This window comes from Manis pentadactyla, chromosome 4 (genome assembly GCF_030020395.1).
Source record: "Manis pentadactyla isolate mManPen7 chromosome 4, mManPen7.hap1, whole genome shotgun sequence".
Classification (NCBI taxonomy): domain Eukaryota; kingdom Metazoa; phylum Chordata; class Mammalia; order Pholidota; family Manidae; genus Manis; species Manis pentadactyla.
This window is the reverse complement of record NC_080022.1, coordinates 150,256,982-150,276,400: the sequence shown is the minus strand read 5'-3', so window position 1 is coordinate 150,276,400 and position 19,419 is coordinate 150,256,982. Positions and strand designations below refer to the sequence as shown.

Genomic DNA, 19,419 nt, shown 5'->3' with positions numbered 1-19,419 from the left:
CATCGCTAATTATCAGAGAAATGCAAATTAAAACTACAATGAGGTATCACCTCACACCAGTAAGGATGGCTGCCATCCAAAAGACAAACAACAACAAATGTTGGCGAGGCTGTGGAGAAAGGGGAACCCTCCTACACTGCTGGTGGGAATGTAAATTAGTTCAACCATTGTGGAAAGCACTATGGAGGTACATCAAAATGCTCAAAACGGACTTACCATTTGACCCAGGAATTGCACTCCTAGGAATTTACCCCAAGAATGCAGCAATCAAGTTTGAGAAAGACCAATGCACCCCTATGTTTATCGCAGCACTATTTACAATAGCCAAGAATTGGAAGCAACCTAAATGTCAGATAGATGAATGGATAAAGAAGATGTGGTACATATACACAATGGAATACTACTCAGCCATAAGAAAAGGGCAAATCCTACCATTTGCAGCAACATGGATGGAGCTGGAGGGTATTATGCTCAGTGAAACAAGCCAAGCGGAGAAAGAGAAATACCAAATGATTTCACTCATCTGTGGAATAGAAGTACAAAGGAAAAACTGAAGGAACAAAACAGCAGTAGAATCACAGAACTCAAGAATGGACTAACAGGTACCAAAGGGAAAGGGATTGGGAAGGATGGGTGGGTAGGGAGGGATAAGGGGAGGGAGGAGAAGGGGGGTATTAAGATTAGCATGCATGGGGTGGGGGGAGAAAGGGGAGGGCTGTACAACACAGAGAAGGCAAGTAGTGATTCTACAACATTTTGCTATGCTGATGGACAGTGACTGTAAAGGGGTTTATAGGGGGGACCTGGTATAGGGGAGAGCCTAGTAAACATAATATTCGTCATGTAAGTGTAGATTAATGATATAAAAAAAAAAAGGCAGTTCCTGTGTGGTGACCTCCAATGAGTTCTACACAAGGGTATAAAGGGCATATAAAAGTGTAGGCAAAGGGCCTGTTTGTGTTTATACAGAGGATCAAAGTCTAATTTGGCTACCCCGAAAATCAACTAAGATACAAAATGGAAAAGAACTTCCAACATCAGGACTCTCTGGAAGACTCAAGCCAGAAGATGATCATCAAAAAACCCCAACAAAGATCCACGCACTGCTACAGCTGTAGATGCACTCATCCCACCAGTTCCTGGACTTGCCATGGGAATGAAGAAGGAGATATCTAAGCTGGCCTGTGCATACAGTAAAACAACAAATTTGACTGGATCTATACTGTTGGAACTCAACCAAGAATTAGGAGAAGTACAAATTGTAGCGCTCCAAAATCTTACAACTACAGACTATTTACTGTTAAAAGAACATATGGGATGTGAACAGTCCCCAGGAATGGGTTGTTTTAATTTGTCTGATTTCTCTCAGACTGTTCAAGTTCAGTTGGACAATATCCACCATATCATAGTTAAGTTTTCACAAATGCCTAAGGTGCCTAACTGGTTTTCTTGGTTTCACTGGAGATGGCTGGTAATTACAGGTATGCTTTGGTTATGTAACTATACTCCTATCATGTTAATGTGTGTGTGCAATTTAATTAGTTAGTAGTTTAAAACCTATACATGCTGAAGTTACTCTACAAGAAGATATGTCAAAGAAATAATCAATCTTCCCATGTTTTCTTCCGCCTGCTACTTCTATAGCTTTTCTTCTTCCTTCCTAAGTACAACCCTTAAATAGAATTCGTGCCTCATATCAAATTTACCGAGTATCATAATTCTTCCAAGTGGTAAAGATACCTCAAGACAAATGCTGGGCATAGAAGCCACAGGGCATTAATATGCAAAGAAGTAAAAAGCTAACCTTTTCAAACAATAAGGCTTCTCTCTCACTTACCAACTTTACATTTCCCTGTATGGCCTTGGAAGATGACTGGTTAGCCAGAGACGGGTAAGATTCCTCAAGGGAGGAACAACCTAAGACAGGCACAGTCGCAGGGGGGCCATCAGGTGAGAAATTGGGGATCAACAGAGGTGAGGCTTAGAACCTCACCCCCCCTGTTCTGAGAGAAATCTTCTGCATACGTGGATGTTTTGTTGCCCTTGTCTAGCTTGGATTAACACATAGTCTACAGGCACACACCTGATCATCTACATTTGCTCTCTTACAACACTAAACTATGTTTTCTACCTTTATCTTATATCTACCTACCACTTCAGCATTTTATTAAAAATAATAATAATAAAGAGAGAAATGTGGTATCCACATATAAATCAAGTATAAAAATCAAATGAGTAATCATATTTGAACTGACTGTTTATAGTTCATAATGCATGAGCAAAACCAAAAGTTTCTGTGATGACTGCCCTTGTACTGTTCACCATGTAACTTATTCACTATGTAAGAATTTGTTCTCCATGGAAGAACTTGTTCATTATTCTTCAGAAGATTGGAGACTGATGAAAATTAGACTTGGGGTGGATTAATGATTGTGCATTGAGCATTGACTCCCCTATACAGAATTTTATTGTTGTTAATAACCATTTGATCAATAAATATGAGAGATGCCCTCACAAAAAAAAAAAAAGAAAAAAGTACACACTTCCAATTGTAAAATAAATAAGTAACTGGGATGTAATGTATAGCATAAGGAATATAGTCAAGATATTGTAACAACTTGGTATGGTGATAGCTGGTACCTAGAATTATCATGTATATAAATGTTGAATCACTGTGTTGTACACCTGAAACTAATGTAATACTGAGTGTCAACTACCCTTCAATAAAAAATAATTATCTACAAAAAAAAAAAAACTGTCTCTCTTCCTAATTTCAAACTATATCACAAAGCTACAGTAATCAAAACAGCATAGTATTGGCCAAACACAAAGACCAAAGGAACAGAATACAGAGTCCAGAAATAAACCCATACTTAAATGGTCAAGCAACATATATAAAGGAGGCAAGACTATATATATACTATTTATAGTCTCTTCAATAAACTGGACAACTACATGCAAAAGAATAAAACTGGATCATTGTCTTATACCATATGCAAAAATAAACTAAAAATGGATTAAAGACCTATACATAAGACCTAAAGCCATAAAACTCCTAAAAGAAAACATGGGCATTCACTGGAGATGGCTGGTAATTACAGATATGCTTTGGTTATGTAACTATACTCCTATTATGTTAATGTGTGTGCGCAATTTAAGTAGTAGCTTAAAATCTATATATGCTGAAGTAACTCTACAAGAAGATATGTCAAAGAAATAATCAATCTTCCCATGTTTTCTTCCGTCTGCTACTTCTATAGCTTTTCTTCTTCCTTCCTAATTACAACCCTTAAATAGAATTCGTGCCTCATATCAAATTTACCGAGTATCATAACTCCTCCAAGTGGTAAAGATACCTCAAGACAAATGCTGGGCATAGAAGCCACAGGGCATTAATATGCAAAGAAGTAAAAAGCTAACCTTTTCAAACAATAAGGCTTCCCTCTCACTTACCAACTTCACATTTCCCTGTATGGCCCCGGAAGATGACTGGTTAGCCAGAGACGGGTAAGATTCCTCAAGGGAGGAACAACCTAAGACAGGCACAATCGCAGGGGGGCCATCAGGTGAGAAATTGGGGATCAACAGAGGTGAGGCTTAGAACCTCACCCCCCCTGTTCTGAGAGAAATCTTCTGCATACGTGGATGTTTTATTGCCCTGGTCTAGCTTGGATTAACACATAGTCTACAGGCACACACCTGATCATCTACATTTGCTCTCTTACAACACTAAACTATGTTTTCTACCTTTATCTAGTATCTACCTACCACTTCAGCATTTTATTAAAAATAATAATAATAAAGAGAGAAATGTGGTATCCACATATAAATCAAGTATAAAAACCAAATGAGTATTCATATTTGAACTGACTGTTTAGAGTTCATAATGCATGAGCAAAACCGAAAGTTTCTGTGATGACTGCCCTTGTACTGTTCACTATGTAACTTATTCATTATGTAAGAATTTGTTCTACATGTAAGAACTTGTTTGTTATGCCTCAGAAGATTGGAGACTGACGAAAATTAGGCTTGGGGTGGATTAATGATTGTGCATTGATCATTGACTCCCCTATACAGAATTTTATTGTCGTTAACAACCATTTGATCAATAAATATGAGAGATGCCCTCACAAAAAAAAAAAAAAAAAAAAGGACAGACTTTCAATGGTAAAATAAATAAGTAACCGGGATGTAATGTATAGCATAAGGAATATAGTCAAGATATTGTAACAGCTTGGTAGGGTGATAGCTGGAACCTAGAATTATGTATATAAATGTTCTACCACTGTGTTGTACACTTGAAACTAATGTAATGTAATACTGTGCGTCAACTACCCTTCAATAAAAAATAATTATTTAAAAAAAAAAAAAAAAAAGAAAACATGGGCAGTAAATTCTTGGACATCAGCATTAGCAATTTTTTTTCTGGATATGTCTCCTTAAGCAAGAGAAACAAAAGCAAAATAAATAAGTGGGACTACCTCAAACCAAAAAGTTTCTGCATGTCAATGGAAACAAAAAGGCAACCTACTGCATGGGAGAATATATTTGCAAATGAAATATCTGAAAGGGCCTAATGCCCATGATATATAAAGAACTCAAACAACTCAACACAAAGAAAACCTAAGCAATCCGATTTAAAATGGGCAAAGTACTTGAATGGACATTCAAGAAGAGATATGGATGGCCAACAGGTACATGAAAAGATGCTCAACATCACTCAGCATCAGGAAAATGCAAATCAAAACCACAATGGGATATTACCTCATACCATTCAGAATGAGACAAGAAATAACAAGTGCTGACAAGGATGTGGAGAAAAGGGAACCCTCCTGCCTACTTGGTGGGGTTGCAAACTGATGTAGCCACTATGGAAAGCAGTATGGAAGTTCCCAAAAAAACTAAAAATAGAAATACTATATATTCCACTTTCAGAAATTTAGTGAAGAAAACAAAATCATTAATTTGAAAATGTATATGCACTTCTATGATTATCACAGTATTATTTACAATAGCCAAAATACGGAAGCAACCTAAATTATCTATGGATAGATGAATGGGTAAAGAAGATGCAGTATATATATACAATGGAATATTACTCAGCCATAAAAAACAATGAAACCTTGCCATTTGTGACAACATGAATGGACCTAGAAGGTATTCTGATAAGTAAAATTAGTCAGATAAAGACAAATACCATATGATTACACATATATGTGGGACCTAAGAAATAAAACAAATAGACTCACAGGCCCAGAGAACAGACTGGTGGTTGCCATAGGGGAGGGGGTGGGGAATGGGGAAAATAAGTGAAGGGGGAAAAATATTAGTGAAAATATTCAATATCTTGATCTGGGCAATAGTTACATGAGTGTATACACATGCCAAATTCATCAAGTTGTACACTTACCATTTGTGCATTTTATTATATGTACTTCAATATAAAAAAAATTTTGAAAGAAAAAAACAGTATCTCCTGATGCTGCTCTCCTAACTTCCAAGTACATTACTGTAAGGATACGGAAAAAAATAAAAACACACACCACATGGAAAGTTAGGTGACTGATGTCCGATTCCCAGAGGCTGAGGGAAATTTCCACTTATTTTATGTCCTGTGGAGTTGGTTGAAAGAACATAATCAGTAGACCACATATATCATAGCCTAAAATGGTCTGCTTGAGAATTCAGAGGAAGACCCTTATTCCCCACCCTACTGCCTCATGGTTAGGAAATGGAAGATCTGTATCACAGAGAGGATGGGACAGCATTCTTCCACAGTGGGAGGGATGGTTCTGGAGGAAGCCATTCCTTGTCTTCTAGAATCTCTCTCTCAGGCAAAATTATAATTTCTGACCAGGAAGAATGCAGTGGTGCTGTAGAGAGGACCGAGAAAGGGGGAGCTGTGGTAGGGGTGTATATCTGGAATTGTAACTGTTTATGTACAAGCTAGGCCATGGGGCTGTGAGGGGGAAGGGTGGCCCTATCTTTGGCTAGAAGAGCTGTACGAGACTAAAGTCTGTGGGATGCTGACAACTGTGGTTGTCAACAAAGTTCTACTGCGGATTTAAGAGGATTTTACCGGCCACCAAGTGAACAGTCAGTGCAGGGCAGGGTGACTACACAGTTTATTATCCATGCTGAGACACTTGGAGAGTGAAGGGGTACTGCTGATATTGACAACAGATAACATGACTGTCCCAACCAAAGTAAGAGGCAGGGTTACCGTGGCTCAGGGCCAAAGCCTGGGCCTCAATCTCCTGAGGAAATATAAAGAAGAGAAACGAAGTACCAGATCTTCAACAAGGCACTGCTACCAAGTACTGAAGATCAATAGAAAGGATTTGAATATACAGAAGAACAGATGCACGACCAGAATTTACTACGGCAGACAGAAAACAGATCCAACTTGCAAATTTACAAGCAGTCTGGGGAAAGAAAACAGAACTGAGTAAAGGCAATATAAAAAACAATAGGGGGAAATGGGTTTAGAATGAGACAATTTGGTATTTCACTCCACAGACCTTACTAAGTTCTAGGCAAAATAAATGAAAGAGACCAACACTTAAAATATCTCACCAATGAAAGGGAAGAGAAACCTTCATTATATGCAGGTGATAATAATTTCTCCAGAAAAACTAACAGAATCACAAATATGAATTAAGAAAAGGTTCATGCTGGATACATATGGAACATAAACCAGTGTTATTTCTCTGTACCAACAATGCCATATCGAAAATATTCACAGCAGTAACAAAAGCAATCATATCTAGGAATTAACCATGGATTCATAAGGCTGCTCTAAGTATAAAGGTCGAAGAACTGATTAAAATAAGCCTATTCCAATAATAATAATAATAATAATAAGGGAGAAATGTGGGATTCACATATAAATCAAGTATAAAAATCAAACGAATAATCATAATTGACCTGATTGTTTATAGTTCACGATGCGTGATCAAAACCGAAAGTTTCTGTGATGACTGCCCTTGCACTGTTCACCATGTAAGAACTTATTCACCATGTAAAAACTTGCTCAACACATAACAACTTGTTCGTTATGCTTCAGAAGATTGGAGACTGTTGAGAATTAGGCATAGGGTTGATTAATGATTGTGCATTGAGTCCCCTATACAGAATTTTATTGTTGTTAACAACCATATGATCAATAAATATGAGAGATGCCCTCTCAAAAAAAAAAAAAAATAAAAAATAAGCCTATTCCATATTCTTAAGATGACTTAATATTGTAGAAATGTTAATCCTTTCAAATTAATCTTCAAATTCAAAGCAATCCAATTAAATTTATTATTGAATTTATGAACACAATAAGCACACGTTAAAATTTTATACTGCAGAATAAAGGTCTACATACAGGTTGACCAAGGTGGTCTACATACAGGTTGATACAGGAGAATAGAGAAGACGACTTATCCTAGCATGTGAGACACAGTACCACTAAGACATACTATAGTGAAAATAAGTGGCATCAGTGCAAAAATGGGTAAATATAAAAACTTGGAGATATGTTTTTTATATATATATGTGATAGTACATGATAAAAATGGTATCATAAGTCAATGGGTAAAGGAGAGATTGCTTAGTAATGGTCTTGAGATAACTGACTCACCACATATAAGAAAATGAAACTGGATTCTTATATAAAATCACATACACAGGTGGATTCTAAATGGATTAAAGACCCAATGTGAAGGGTAAAACTAGAGCTGACCCTTGAGCAATGTGGAGGATAGGGGTGCTGAACCCCTGCATAGTTCAAAGTGTGCTTATAAATTTTGACTTCCCCAAATTTAACTATTAATAAGTAGACTGGGAGACTTACCAATAACATCAACAATTGATTAACACATATTTTCTATCTTATATGTACTATATACTGTATTCTTACAATAAAGTAAGCTAGAGATAGGAAAATGTTTTCTCAAATTGTCACAAATTTCCCCCACATTTTCCAACATACTTACTGAAAAAAATGCCTGCAAGTGGACCAGTGCATTCAAACTGTGTTGTGTAAGGGTCAACTGTATACATTAATAGGCAAAAACACACAATAGTATCCTTGTGATCCAGAGACAAGGAAAGCCGTCTTAAAATTCCAAACCACAATATATGAGGCAAAGAATTAAAGAATTTGATTATGTCAAAATTAAGGATTTTTTTCAACAAAACATATTAGGGGTGAAGTTATATTTATAATGTCTAAGTAAGTATGAGATTAATGTGTAAAATATTCAAGGAATAACTGCTAATCAACAAAAAAATAATACCAATTCTCGTAGAAAAATGAACAAAGGATATGAACTGGCAGTTTGCAGTGAAACTCAAAAAGTGGACAAGCATTTAATGAGATGCTTAGATTCAAGGTTAAATCAGACAAATACAAAGTACAACAACAAGACACCATTATACCTATTAGTCTGGCAAAATTTAGGTAGCTGGATGATACTGGTAAGGATGCGGGCGACACAGTGATACGGCTGAAGAGTTGTTGTGGTGAGGAACTTTGCAAGACTTACACAATCAGGTCTACATAAACCTAGGACCCAACAACTTTTCTCCTGATATATATCCCAAGGACATTCTTATAAGGCACATGATTTTTTAAAAAATACATTATAATTTTTTACATTCAAGTACTGCATATGGAGGGTATGGAAATAGTATGGAGGATAAAGGGGAAACATGGGTGAATGCAATGAGAAAAGGCCCCGCACAGAGTAACGATGACAGGGACCATGATCCAACGGGCGTCATTCAGCCAACAGTTCAGTCAAGGGTTGGCAGCGGGTAATGATGGGCCAGGGAGGTGGTGTCAAACATGTTGGCAAAACTTTCAAATTACAAGATAAAATTGCTGGACCCCAAATGTTGGAATGCCCCAGGGCTCCTAGCAGGTCCTCTTCTATGTACATCCTCTCCACATCATCTAATCTATTCAATACATTTTGTTTTTTAATTCATGAATTTATAATCCCTAGCCCAGCCTTTAGTTCTGACTTCAGACTCATAAATCTTTCAGTCTTTCCTTTTTTTATGTAGCTTAGCTGAGGGAAAATAAACTCAGTTATCTACAAGAGAAAAAGTAAGCTGCTTCAGATGTCTTTCCAACTTTAAGTACCTGAAGACATGTCTTGAGTTTTGAGGATAAAATAATTTTGAACTCAGGCAGCCAAATAGATCTTCCATGTGTGAAGGCAACAGAAAACATCCTAGGATATGCGCAGATACAAAGAACACATGATCACACTTGAATCAAAGAAAATTAATTTTTAAGAACTAATTTTTTAAGAACACAACTAATTTTTAAGAACACAAAAGCAAGATGTTACCCTTATGTATGAAATATAAAATTACCTTTTGTAGAAAGAGGACAATCCTCACAAGCATCTGGGAGCGAAGTTCTTCCAAGGTAAACAATGTTCGGGGTGTTCGAATGAAAATTTTGGTCTTCCCATAAGCTACATCATCCTGAAAACCGCAACGTTCTATCAGTTTCTTGACAGCCTCTTTGTCTGAAGGAAGGTCATGGTTGGGCCAAGTGAATTCAGAGATCATCTTGTATCTGGGTGAAAAAAGAACAGGCCTCAGATTAATAGACAAAAACCATAGAGTCTCAATAGATTTCAAGATTTCTCAATAAAATTAAAGATGCTTCATAGACAGAAATAAAACCAAATTTCTTGGCAAACTAGGAATAAAAGTGAATTTCATTAATCTGATAAAAGATGCAGAAAACCCTTCTATACGATACAATACTTCATGATACAACTCTTACTAAACTAGGAATAGATGGGTACTTCCTTCACTTAATAAAGGTTATTTACCAAAAACTTACAGCAAATATCATTAGTAAAGGGGCACCCTTGGAAGCATTCTTCATACAAACAGAAACAAGGATGCTTCTACCATGCATTTTCTAGCCAGCACAGTGAGACAAATAAATAAATTGGTAAATGATTGGGCAAGGAATAAAACTAAATTACTTATGAACAATATGACTTGCTTCAAAAGAAATCAAGATTTTCATATAAACTATTTATCATTAAAAGAAAACTAAGCAGTGTTCTGCATATAAGATCAACACACAAAAAAATGCAACACACCCTGCATTTCTACATACAAGGAGCCAATAGTTCTTACCATGCTGGTTTCTCGTAAGGCAGTTTCCTGCACCCCAGCATCTTGATTTGAGCAAGCAAGATGGAAGTCAGAGTCACAGTCTTTTGTAGCCTCATCTCAAAAGAAACATCCCATCTCTTTTGCCAATTTCGTTTTTACTAGAAGGAAATCACTAAGGCCATCCCACACTCAAGGGAGGAGGGTTACACCTTGTATAATGCATGACTACCAGGAGGTGGGGATCACTGCGACCATCTTACAAGGCTGACCTACCACAGTGCCGTCCATTTTTTCCTTTGTGCAAAGTTGTTTAATATATGTAGTTAAATTTAGCAAGTTTTTCATATATTGCATCTGAATTTTAAGCCATAGTGAGAAAGGCTCTCCTCAGGTTATAGAGTAATTCAATCATATATTCTTTTAGTACTCATGTTTTCATTTTTTATATGTAGATCTCTGATCCATTTGGAGTTATATTTGGTGTAAGGTATGAATCCAATTTTATCTTCTGACAAATGGTTACCCAAGTTGTTCCAACACTATTTACTAAAAAGTCCATCTTTCTCCCTATGATTTAATATGCCATTTTTATCATATACTAAGTTTTCCTACGTACTTCAGTTTATTTCTGGACTTCCTGGTCTGTTTCATTGCTCTGTCCATCTGTGCATCAGTACCACATGGTTTTAATTATAGAGATTATATTTCACTATCTGGTGGACTCTCTCCTCTTTCTTTCTTTCTTTAAAGGTTTTTCTAGCTATTCCTGCATGTTTATTTTTCTACATGAACTTTAGAATCAATCTGCATAGTTCCAGGGGAAAACAACCACCAAACAAATAAATGCTTGTTGGTGTTTTTATTAGATTCCTACATTAAATTCATAAAGTTTATCTACAATATTGTATTGTTCTATACAACAAAAAGGGATGTCTTTCCACTGTTCAAGTCTACTTTTGTCCCTTTTGGGAGTCTAAATTTTCCTCAGAGGGCTTTACACATTTCTTGTTACTGTAATAGATAACTAAGTGGCATCTGATCCCTTCTTCTTAGCCCCTGTGACAGCAGGCTCTCCTTGGTGTCCTTCTGTCTCTCTGGGTATTTCTTCTTGATCTCATTTTCTGGTTATTGTTTCTCCATTACTGGACCCCAAATGTTGGAGTGCCCCAGGGCTCCTAGCAGGCCTTCTTCTATGTACATCCTCCCCACATCATATCATCTATCCCATCCATTTTGTTTTTCAATTCATGAATTTATAATCCCTAGCCCAGCCTTCAGACTCATAAATCTTTCTCTTTCCCACCTGTTCAGTGCCTGCAGTTACTAAAGCCATAATCCTGAGAATTGTATTTGATCCTTTCTCTATCATTCCTTCTAATCCATCATCAAATCCTATTAGCTCTACCTTCAAAAGTGTACTTAAAATTTGACCATTTTCATTTTTACTGCCACAATCCTAATCCAAGCCACCATCAAGCTTACTACAATAGACTCCTGAATTGTTTTCCATTTCCTCTCCAATCCATTCCACATACTCAGCTGCCAGAGGTGTTTTCTAAAAAGCTTTATATCGTTTTTGTCTTTCACTGCTTCCTTCCTTTACCAGTATTCTCCAATTGCTATTCTTCAATCTTTTTTGGGTTCTGTCATGGAGTTGTGTCTTTCTTGCTTTAGAACCTTTGCATATGCTGTTCCCACTGCCCACGATACTTTTTAATCTATTCCTTGGAAGGCTGGCTCCTTCTCATTCTAGATCTTCCTTCATCAATCATCAACTCCCACCCAATTATTCCTCTCTATAAATTTAAAAGCCTATTCACTTGCCAGATAGGGGCAGAGACAGAAACCAAATGAAACAGTTTTAATGTCAAGAGAAAGGTAATGTCACATGGAAAGAGGAAACAAAATCAGAAACTTAAGTTCATTACAAATTCGGGCCATAATACAAGTAGTCATGGTGTGTTTGAAGTTTTAGGCATATTGCAGAAACTGTAGGCAACCTCAGTACCACACTGCTGAGCTACAACATCAGGGAAAAGGCATTTCCTTTTTTTCTCAGTGGTAAAGGGCACGGCCCTAGTTCTCGAGCAAACTAGTACCTTGAACTTGTAAATTAAAGAGCTGAACTCATCTGTTTCCTGACAAGTAGTTTTACCTCCCTGGAAGACTATCAAAAAAAGAAGAATTTGAAATTCTTCTTGAGGCTGCAAAAAGATGGCTGAGCAGGATGGCAAGGCAAAAATGTACACACCGAGGAAGCAATTACAACAAACACAACTAACCCCGAAAACAGCCTGAAGACTGCAGAACAGACTGTCTACACCTGATGAAGAGAAGACCCCATCGAGAAGGGTAAAGGACCCAAACCCTTCCCCACACCAGCCCACAAGCAGGAGGGAGAGGAATTGAGTGGGGAGGGGATACACACTCAGGAATCTGGCACACCTGGCCCTGGAAATCTGCTCCCAGAATACGAGTCCACATTGCACTGGGCTTCAGTGATGGACCGGGTTGGACACCAGGGAGAGTTGGGGCACTCTGGGGGGCTGAGGTTCCTGTCACTTGTGGAAAACAGGCATGCTCTGTTGGTTCCACTGAGACCCAACACAGAGGCAACAGTTTGTAAGATTTACCAGCAGCAGGAAGTGTGCCAGAGGGGCAGGCGGGGTCGGAGGGAGCTCGCTCTGGAGGAGAAAGGGCAGGCAGATGACACTTTCCCAGCCCTCCCTTAGCCCAGTTGGTCAGGCGCTTGTGGGAGCCAGCTCCAAATGCTCCATCTTCCTCCCTGGAGGCTCAACTTCAGGAAGGCACTTTCCTGCATCCCCGCCCCACCTGGCCCACTCAGTCCAGCAGTGGTCTGACGCTGACTGGCTGTGAAAGGCGGCGAATAATACTTTCTTGGCTTTCCCAGTCATCCCTCAGCCCAACTGGTCAGAGGCTTGTGGGAGGCAGCTCTGAAAGGCTCAGCCACACAGTGGAGCTCCCCTGTGAGCCTGCCCTGCTCAGCACACTTGGCCCAGCAGCTGTCCAATTTTGCAGACTGGCAGGCAGAGGGCAGATTACACTTTGCTGGTTCTCCTGGCCCTCCCTCAGCTCAACTGGCCAGAGGCTTTCAGGAGCCAGCTTTAAGCTCTCCACCTGCCCCATTGGCTCAACCCCAGCACCCCATAGTGTGCCTGCCTGCCCAGCACACTTGGCCCAGCAGTGGTCTGCCATTGCTGACTGGCAGGCAGAGGATGGCCCACACATAATGAATCTAGGAAGAAGCACCTCACATCACAGAGAGGCTAGCTGTCGGGATCAGACATTGTTAGCAGACAAGCAGAAAGGTGGGCCATGCCCAAGCCCACCAACAGCAACTGCAGCTCAGCCACAAAAGAGAACCAGGCACTGGTGAGCAGTGAGTCTTGAGCTTCTGGACACCACAGACACCCACTTCATAAAGCCATTATTTTTAAGACTTGAAGGCATAGCTGATCTTCAAAGGAAGAAACACAGAGACCCAGATAAAATGAGAAGGAAGACAAATATGTCTAAACAAAAGAACAAGGTAAAAAAGTGAAAAAAGGGCTAAAGGAAATGAAGATTAGCAATCTTCTTGATAAAGAATTCAAAGTAACAGTCGTAAAGATGCTCACTGAACTGGGGAAAAGAACTGATGATCTCTGGATTTCAACAGAGAGAGAAAATATGAAAAAGGTCACTCAGAGCTGAGGAATACAATAACTGAAATAAAAAACACAGCAGAGGGAATGGACAGCAGACTGCTGGGATCAGAGGAAAGAATCAATTTGATGCAAAATAGAGAACAGGAAAGTAACCAAGCTGAGGAACAGAGGGAAAAAAGAATTTCTAAAAATGAGATGATGTTAAGAGAGCTGTATGACAACTCCAAATGAAACAATATTCACAAAATAGGCATCCCAGAAGGAGAAGAGAGACAAAGGAGTAGAAAGTCTTTTTGGAGAAAAAATAGCCAAAAACTTCCCCAATATGGGGGAAGAAATAGACATCCAGGTCCTGGAAGTGCAGAGAGCCCTTAAGAAGATGAATTTTAGGAAGACAATACCAAGACATATCATGATTAAAAAGGCAAAGATTAAAGATAAGGGGAGAATTTTAAAAGCAAAAAGAGAGAGACAGACAGTTAACTCTAAGGGAAATGCCATAAGGCTATCAGCACATTTCTCAGCAGAAACTGTACAGGTCAGAAAGGAGTGGAATGAAATATTTAATGTACTGAAAGGGAAGAACCTTCAACCAAGAATTCTCTACCAAGCCAGGTTATCATTCAGAATTGAAGGAGAGATTAAAGTTTCTCAGATATATGAAGGGTAAAAGAATTCACCCCCATTAAGTGAGTGTTAAATGGACTTTAGATGGAAATGTTAAGTCTAAATGTTTTTCATCTGTGAAAATCAACCTGCAGTAAAGGTAGTAGACCAATTATTTACAAAGCAAGTATGAAGTTAAAAATATAAAAGTGGCAAAATCAACTATATACAATATTGTCAAGGGATACCCAAAGATGTAGATTATGACATCTTATACATAAAGTGTGGAGGAGGAAGAATAATTAAAAAGTAGTACTTTTAGAATGTGTTTGAAATTGAGTGACCATCAATGTAATATAAACTTGTATATTTAGGAAACTATCCATGAACCTTATGATAACCACAAACCTAAAGCCTATAATAGACACACACAGATTTAAAAACAAAAAAGACAGAAATCCAAGCATAACAATAAAGAAAACCATCAAGTAACAAGAGAAGTGTAAAGGAGAAGGAGAAAGGAACAGAGGAGAAAGGAACAGAGAACAACAAAAACAGCCAGAAAATGATTAATAAAATGGAAATAAGTACATAGCTATCAGTAATTGCCTTAAATGTAAATGGACTACATGCACCAATGGAAAGACAGAGTGGCAGAATGGATAAAGAAACAAGACCCATCTATATGCTGCCTACAAGAGACTGATTTCAGACCTAAACACATATATAGACTGAAAGTGAAGGGATGGAAAAAGATATTTCATGCAAATAAAAGGGAGAAAAAGACAGGAGTAACAGTACTTATATCAGACAAAATAGACTTCAAAATAAAGGAAGTAAAAAGAGACAAAGAAGGACATTACATAATGATAACTGTGGCTAGGGGGTTATCCATTTTGTTTATTATCTCAAAGAACCAACCAGTTCTTGGTTTCACTGATTTTTTTCTATTGTCCTATTCTTCTCAATTTTATTTATTTCTTCTCTGATCTTTATTATGTCCCTCCTTCTGCGGACTTTGGGCCTCATTTGTTTTTCTTTTTCCAGTTTCAACAATTGTGACTTTAGAGTATTCATTTGGGATTGTTCTTCCTTCTTTAAATAGGTGTGTATTGCATAATGCTTTCCTATTAGAACTGCCTTTGCTGTGTCCCACAGAAGTTGGGGCTTTGTGCTCTTGTTGTCATTTGTTTCCATATACTGCTTGATCTCTGTTTTAATTTGGTCATTGATCCATTGATTATTTAGGACTATGTTGTTAAACCTCCATGTGTTTGTGGGCCTTTTTGTTTTCTTTGTACAATTTATTTCTAGTTTTATACCTTTGGGATCTGAGAAGTTGGTTGGTAGAATTTCAATCTTTTTGAATTTACTGAGGCTCTTTTGGTGGCCTAGTATGTGGTCTATTCTGGAAAATGTTCCATGTGCACTTGAGAAGAATGTGTATCCTGCTGCTTTTGGGTGTAGAGTTCTGTAGATGTCTGTTAGGTCCATCTGTTCTAGTGTGTTGTTCAGTGCCTCTGTGTCCTTACTTGTTTTCTGTCTGGTGGATCTGTCCTTTGGAGTGAGTGGTGTGTTGCAGTCTCCTAAAGTGAAGCACTGCATTCTATTTCCTCCTTTAATTCTGTTAGTATTTGTTTCACATATGTTGGTGCTCCTGTATTGGGTGCATAGATATTTATAATGGTTATATCCTCTTGTTGGAGTGACCCCTTTATCATCATGTAATGTCCTTCTTTATCTCATTACTTTCTTTGAAGTCTATTTTGTCTGATACAAGTACTGCAACACCTGCTTTTTTCTCCCTATTGTTTGCATGAAATATCTTTTTCCATCCCTTCACTTCTAGTCTGTGTATGTCTTTGGGTTTGAGGTGAGTCTCTTGTAAGCAGCATATAGATGGGTCTTGCTTTTTTTGTCCATTCTATTACTCTGTGTCTTTTGTTTGGTGCATTCAGTCCATTTATATTTAGGGTGATTATCGATAGATATGTACCTATTGCCATTGCAGGCTTTGGATTTTTGGTTACCAAAGGTTCAAGGGTAGCTTCTTTACTGTCTAACCATCTAACTTTAACTGACTTAGTATGCTGTTATAAACACAGTCTCATGATTCTTTTTTGCTCTCCCTTCTTCTTCCTCCTCCACTCTTTATATGTTAGGTATTGTAGTCGGTACTCTTTTGTGTTTCCTTTGACTGCTTTTGTGGATAGTTGATTTTATTTTTTGCCTTTAGTTAGTATTTGGTTGGTCTGCTTTCTTTGCTGATTTTATTTTCTCTGGTGTCCTCTGTTTAGCCTTAGGAGTACTTCCATTTAGATCAATCCCTTTAAAGTACACTGTAGAGGTGGTTTGTGGGAGGCAAATTCCCTCAACTTTTGCTTATCTGGAAATTGTTAATCCCGCCTTCAAATTTAAATGATAATCTTGCTGGATACAATATTCTTGGTTGAAGGCCCTTCTATTTCATTGCATTAAATGTATCATGCCATTCTCTTCTGGCCTGTAAGGTTTCTGTTGAGAAATCTGATGATAGCCTGATGGGTTTTCCTTTGTAGGTGATCTTTTTACTCTTTCTGGCTGCCTTTAATACCCTGTCCTTGTCTTTGATCTTTGCCATTTTAATTATTATATGTTTTGGTGTTGTCCTCCTTTAGTCCCTTGTGTTAGGAGATCTGTGGGTTTCCATGGTCTGAGCGACTATTTCTTTCCCCACTTTGGGGAAGTTTTCAGCAATTATTTCTTCAAAGATATTTTCTATCCCACTTTCTCTCTCTTCTTCTGGTACCCCTACAATGCAAATATTGTTCCATTTGGGTTGGTCACACAGTTCTCTTAATATTCTTTAATTCGTAGAGACCCTTTTATCTCTCTCTGCCTCAGCTTCTCTGTATTCCTGTTCTGTGATTAACAGTCTCTTGCACCTCATTTCTAGTCTGCTCTTAAGCCCTTCTATTGATTCTTTCATTTCTATTATCTCCTTCCGGACTTCATCCCTTACCTCTTGCATATTTTTTTGCAGGTCCATCAGCATGGTTACAACTTTTATTTTGAATTCTTTTTCAGGAAGATTGGTTATATCTATCTTGCCAGGCCCTCTCTCTGGGGTTGAGTGATTTTTAACTGGACCAGATTCTTCTGCCTTTTCATGGTGATAGAAATGGTCGCCAACAGGTGGCGCGTGTGTCAGCTGGGAGAACAAAGTACCTTCCTGCTTGCAGATCACTTTGCCCTTCTCTGCTGCCTGTGCTGGTTACCTGCACACAGGGAGCAGTCTCTGGGTTAATCCCCTGAGCTGCTGTGGGCGGGGCAGCCCTCGGGATATCCTAGGGCACTGTGGGGGGTCGCAGACAGCCAGGTGTCTTCTCCTGCGAGAACATCACCCCTTTGTCCCTTCCAGACCTTGTGCCAGCTTCTTCTGCCTGTGCTGGGCAGCTGCATACTGGCGGCAGGCTCTGGGTCTGGCCTGGTTAGCTGCGCACTGGGAGAGGACCCTGTGTGGTTGCTGTGGGCAGGGCTGCTCCCCGGCTGGTCTGCAGCCATGGCGAGTCAGCTGGTTTGCTTGCAGTGCTGGCGGGGGGAATAAATGGCAGGCTGCTTATCACCGTGAGGGGCTTAGGAGCTGCGTTGCCACCCAGGCAGTTAGGGTGCCTGCAGTTCCTCAAGATTCTCCGCCTGTTGGGATGAGCGCACTGGGACTATTTTGTCCACCTGTTAAACCCTTGTCCCTTTAAGACTTTTAAAGCACCAGCTTTTATTTTGTCCCAGGGGAGCTGGCTGTGGGGACCCACCCACAGTCTCTGTCTCAGATTTTACTTTTCCGTTTCTCTAATATCCAGTACACCATGCGATGTGTGTCTGTGCTCCTGGTGCAGATTACTAGGGCTGATTATTTAGCAGTCCTGTGTTTCCACTCCCTCCCCACTCTGACTCCTTTCCTCCCGCCAGTGAGCTGGCATGGGAGGAGTGCTTGGGTCCCACTGGGTCATGGCTTTATTGAAATTGAATTGTTAATAAAAAAAAACTCCCAACAAAACTAAGTCCATGACTAAGTGGCTTCACAGGTAAATTCTACAAAACATTTAAAGAGCTGATATCCATCCTTTTTAAAGTATTCCAAACAACAGAAGAGGACGGAATACTTCCAAACTCATTCTGTGAGGACAGCATCACTCTAATACAAAACCAGACAAAGACAATACAAAGAACAAAAATTACAGAAAAATATTCCTGATGAATACAAGATGTAAAAATCCTCAAAATATTAGCAAATTCAAAAATACATCAGAAGGATTACCCATCACAATCAAGTGGGACTTATTCCAGGGATTCAAGGATGGTACAATATTTGTAAATTAATCAATATCATATACCACATTAACAAAAGAAAGGATAAAAACCATATGATCATCTTAATAGATGATGAAAAAGCATGAGACAAAATTCAATATCTATTCATTATAAAAACTCTCAATAAAATGGGTACAGACGGTATGTACCTCAACATAATAAAGGCCATATATGACAAACCTATAGCTAACATTATACTCAGTAGCGAAAAGCTGAAAGATCAGGAACAAGACAAGGAAGCCCACTCTTACCACTTTTATTCAGCATAGTACTGGAAGTTCTAGCCATGTTAATCAGACAAGAAAAAGAGAAAAAAGGTATCCAAATTAGGAAAGAAGAAATAAAACTGTCACTATTTACAGATGATATTATACTACATACAGAAAATCCTAAAGCCTCCACCAAAAAACTATTAGATCTAATTAACTAAAAAGCTTCTCCACAGCAAAGGAAACCCTCAACAAAACAAAAAGGCAACCCACAGTATGGGAGAATATATTTGTAAATGATATATTTGACAAGGGGCTCATGTTCAAGATACATAAAAAGCTCATACAAGTCAACAACAAACAAATAACCAAGTAAAAAATGGGCAGAGGATCTGAAATTTTCCAAAGAAGGCATACAGATGGCCAACTGGCACATGAAAAGATGCTCC

At 38.6% G+C, this 19,419-nt stretch overlaps 1 protein-coding gene across 3 annotated transcripts in view; it reads right to left on the bottom strand.

Moving 5' to 3' along the window:
• MYO1D (myosin ID) overlaps nt 1-19,419 on the bottom strand; it is a 358,498-nt gene that overhangs the window by 169,830 nt on the left and 169,249 nt on the right. For all 3 annotated transcript variants that reach the window (XM_036879016.2, XM_036879017.2, XM_036879015.2), the window contains exon 16: nt 9,373-9,580. In XM_036879016.2, coding sequence (XP_036734911.1) covers nt 9,373-9,580 — 208 coding nt within the window. The remainder of the gene's footprint in view (nt 1-9,372; nt 9,581-19,419) is intronic.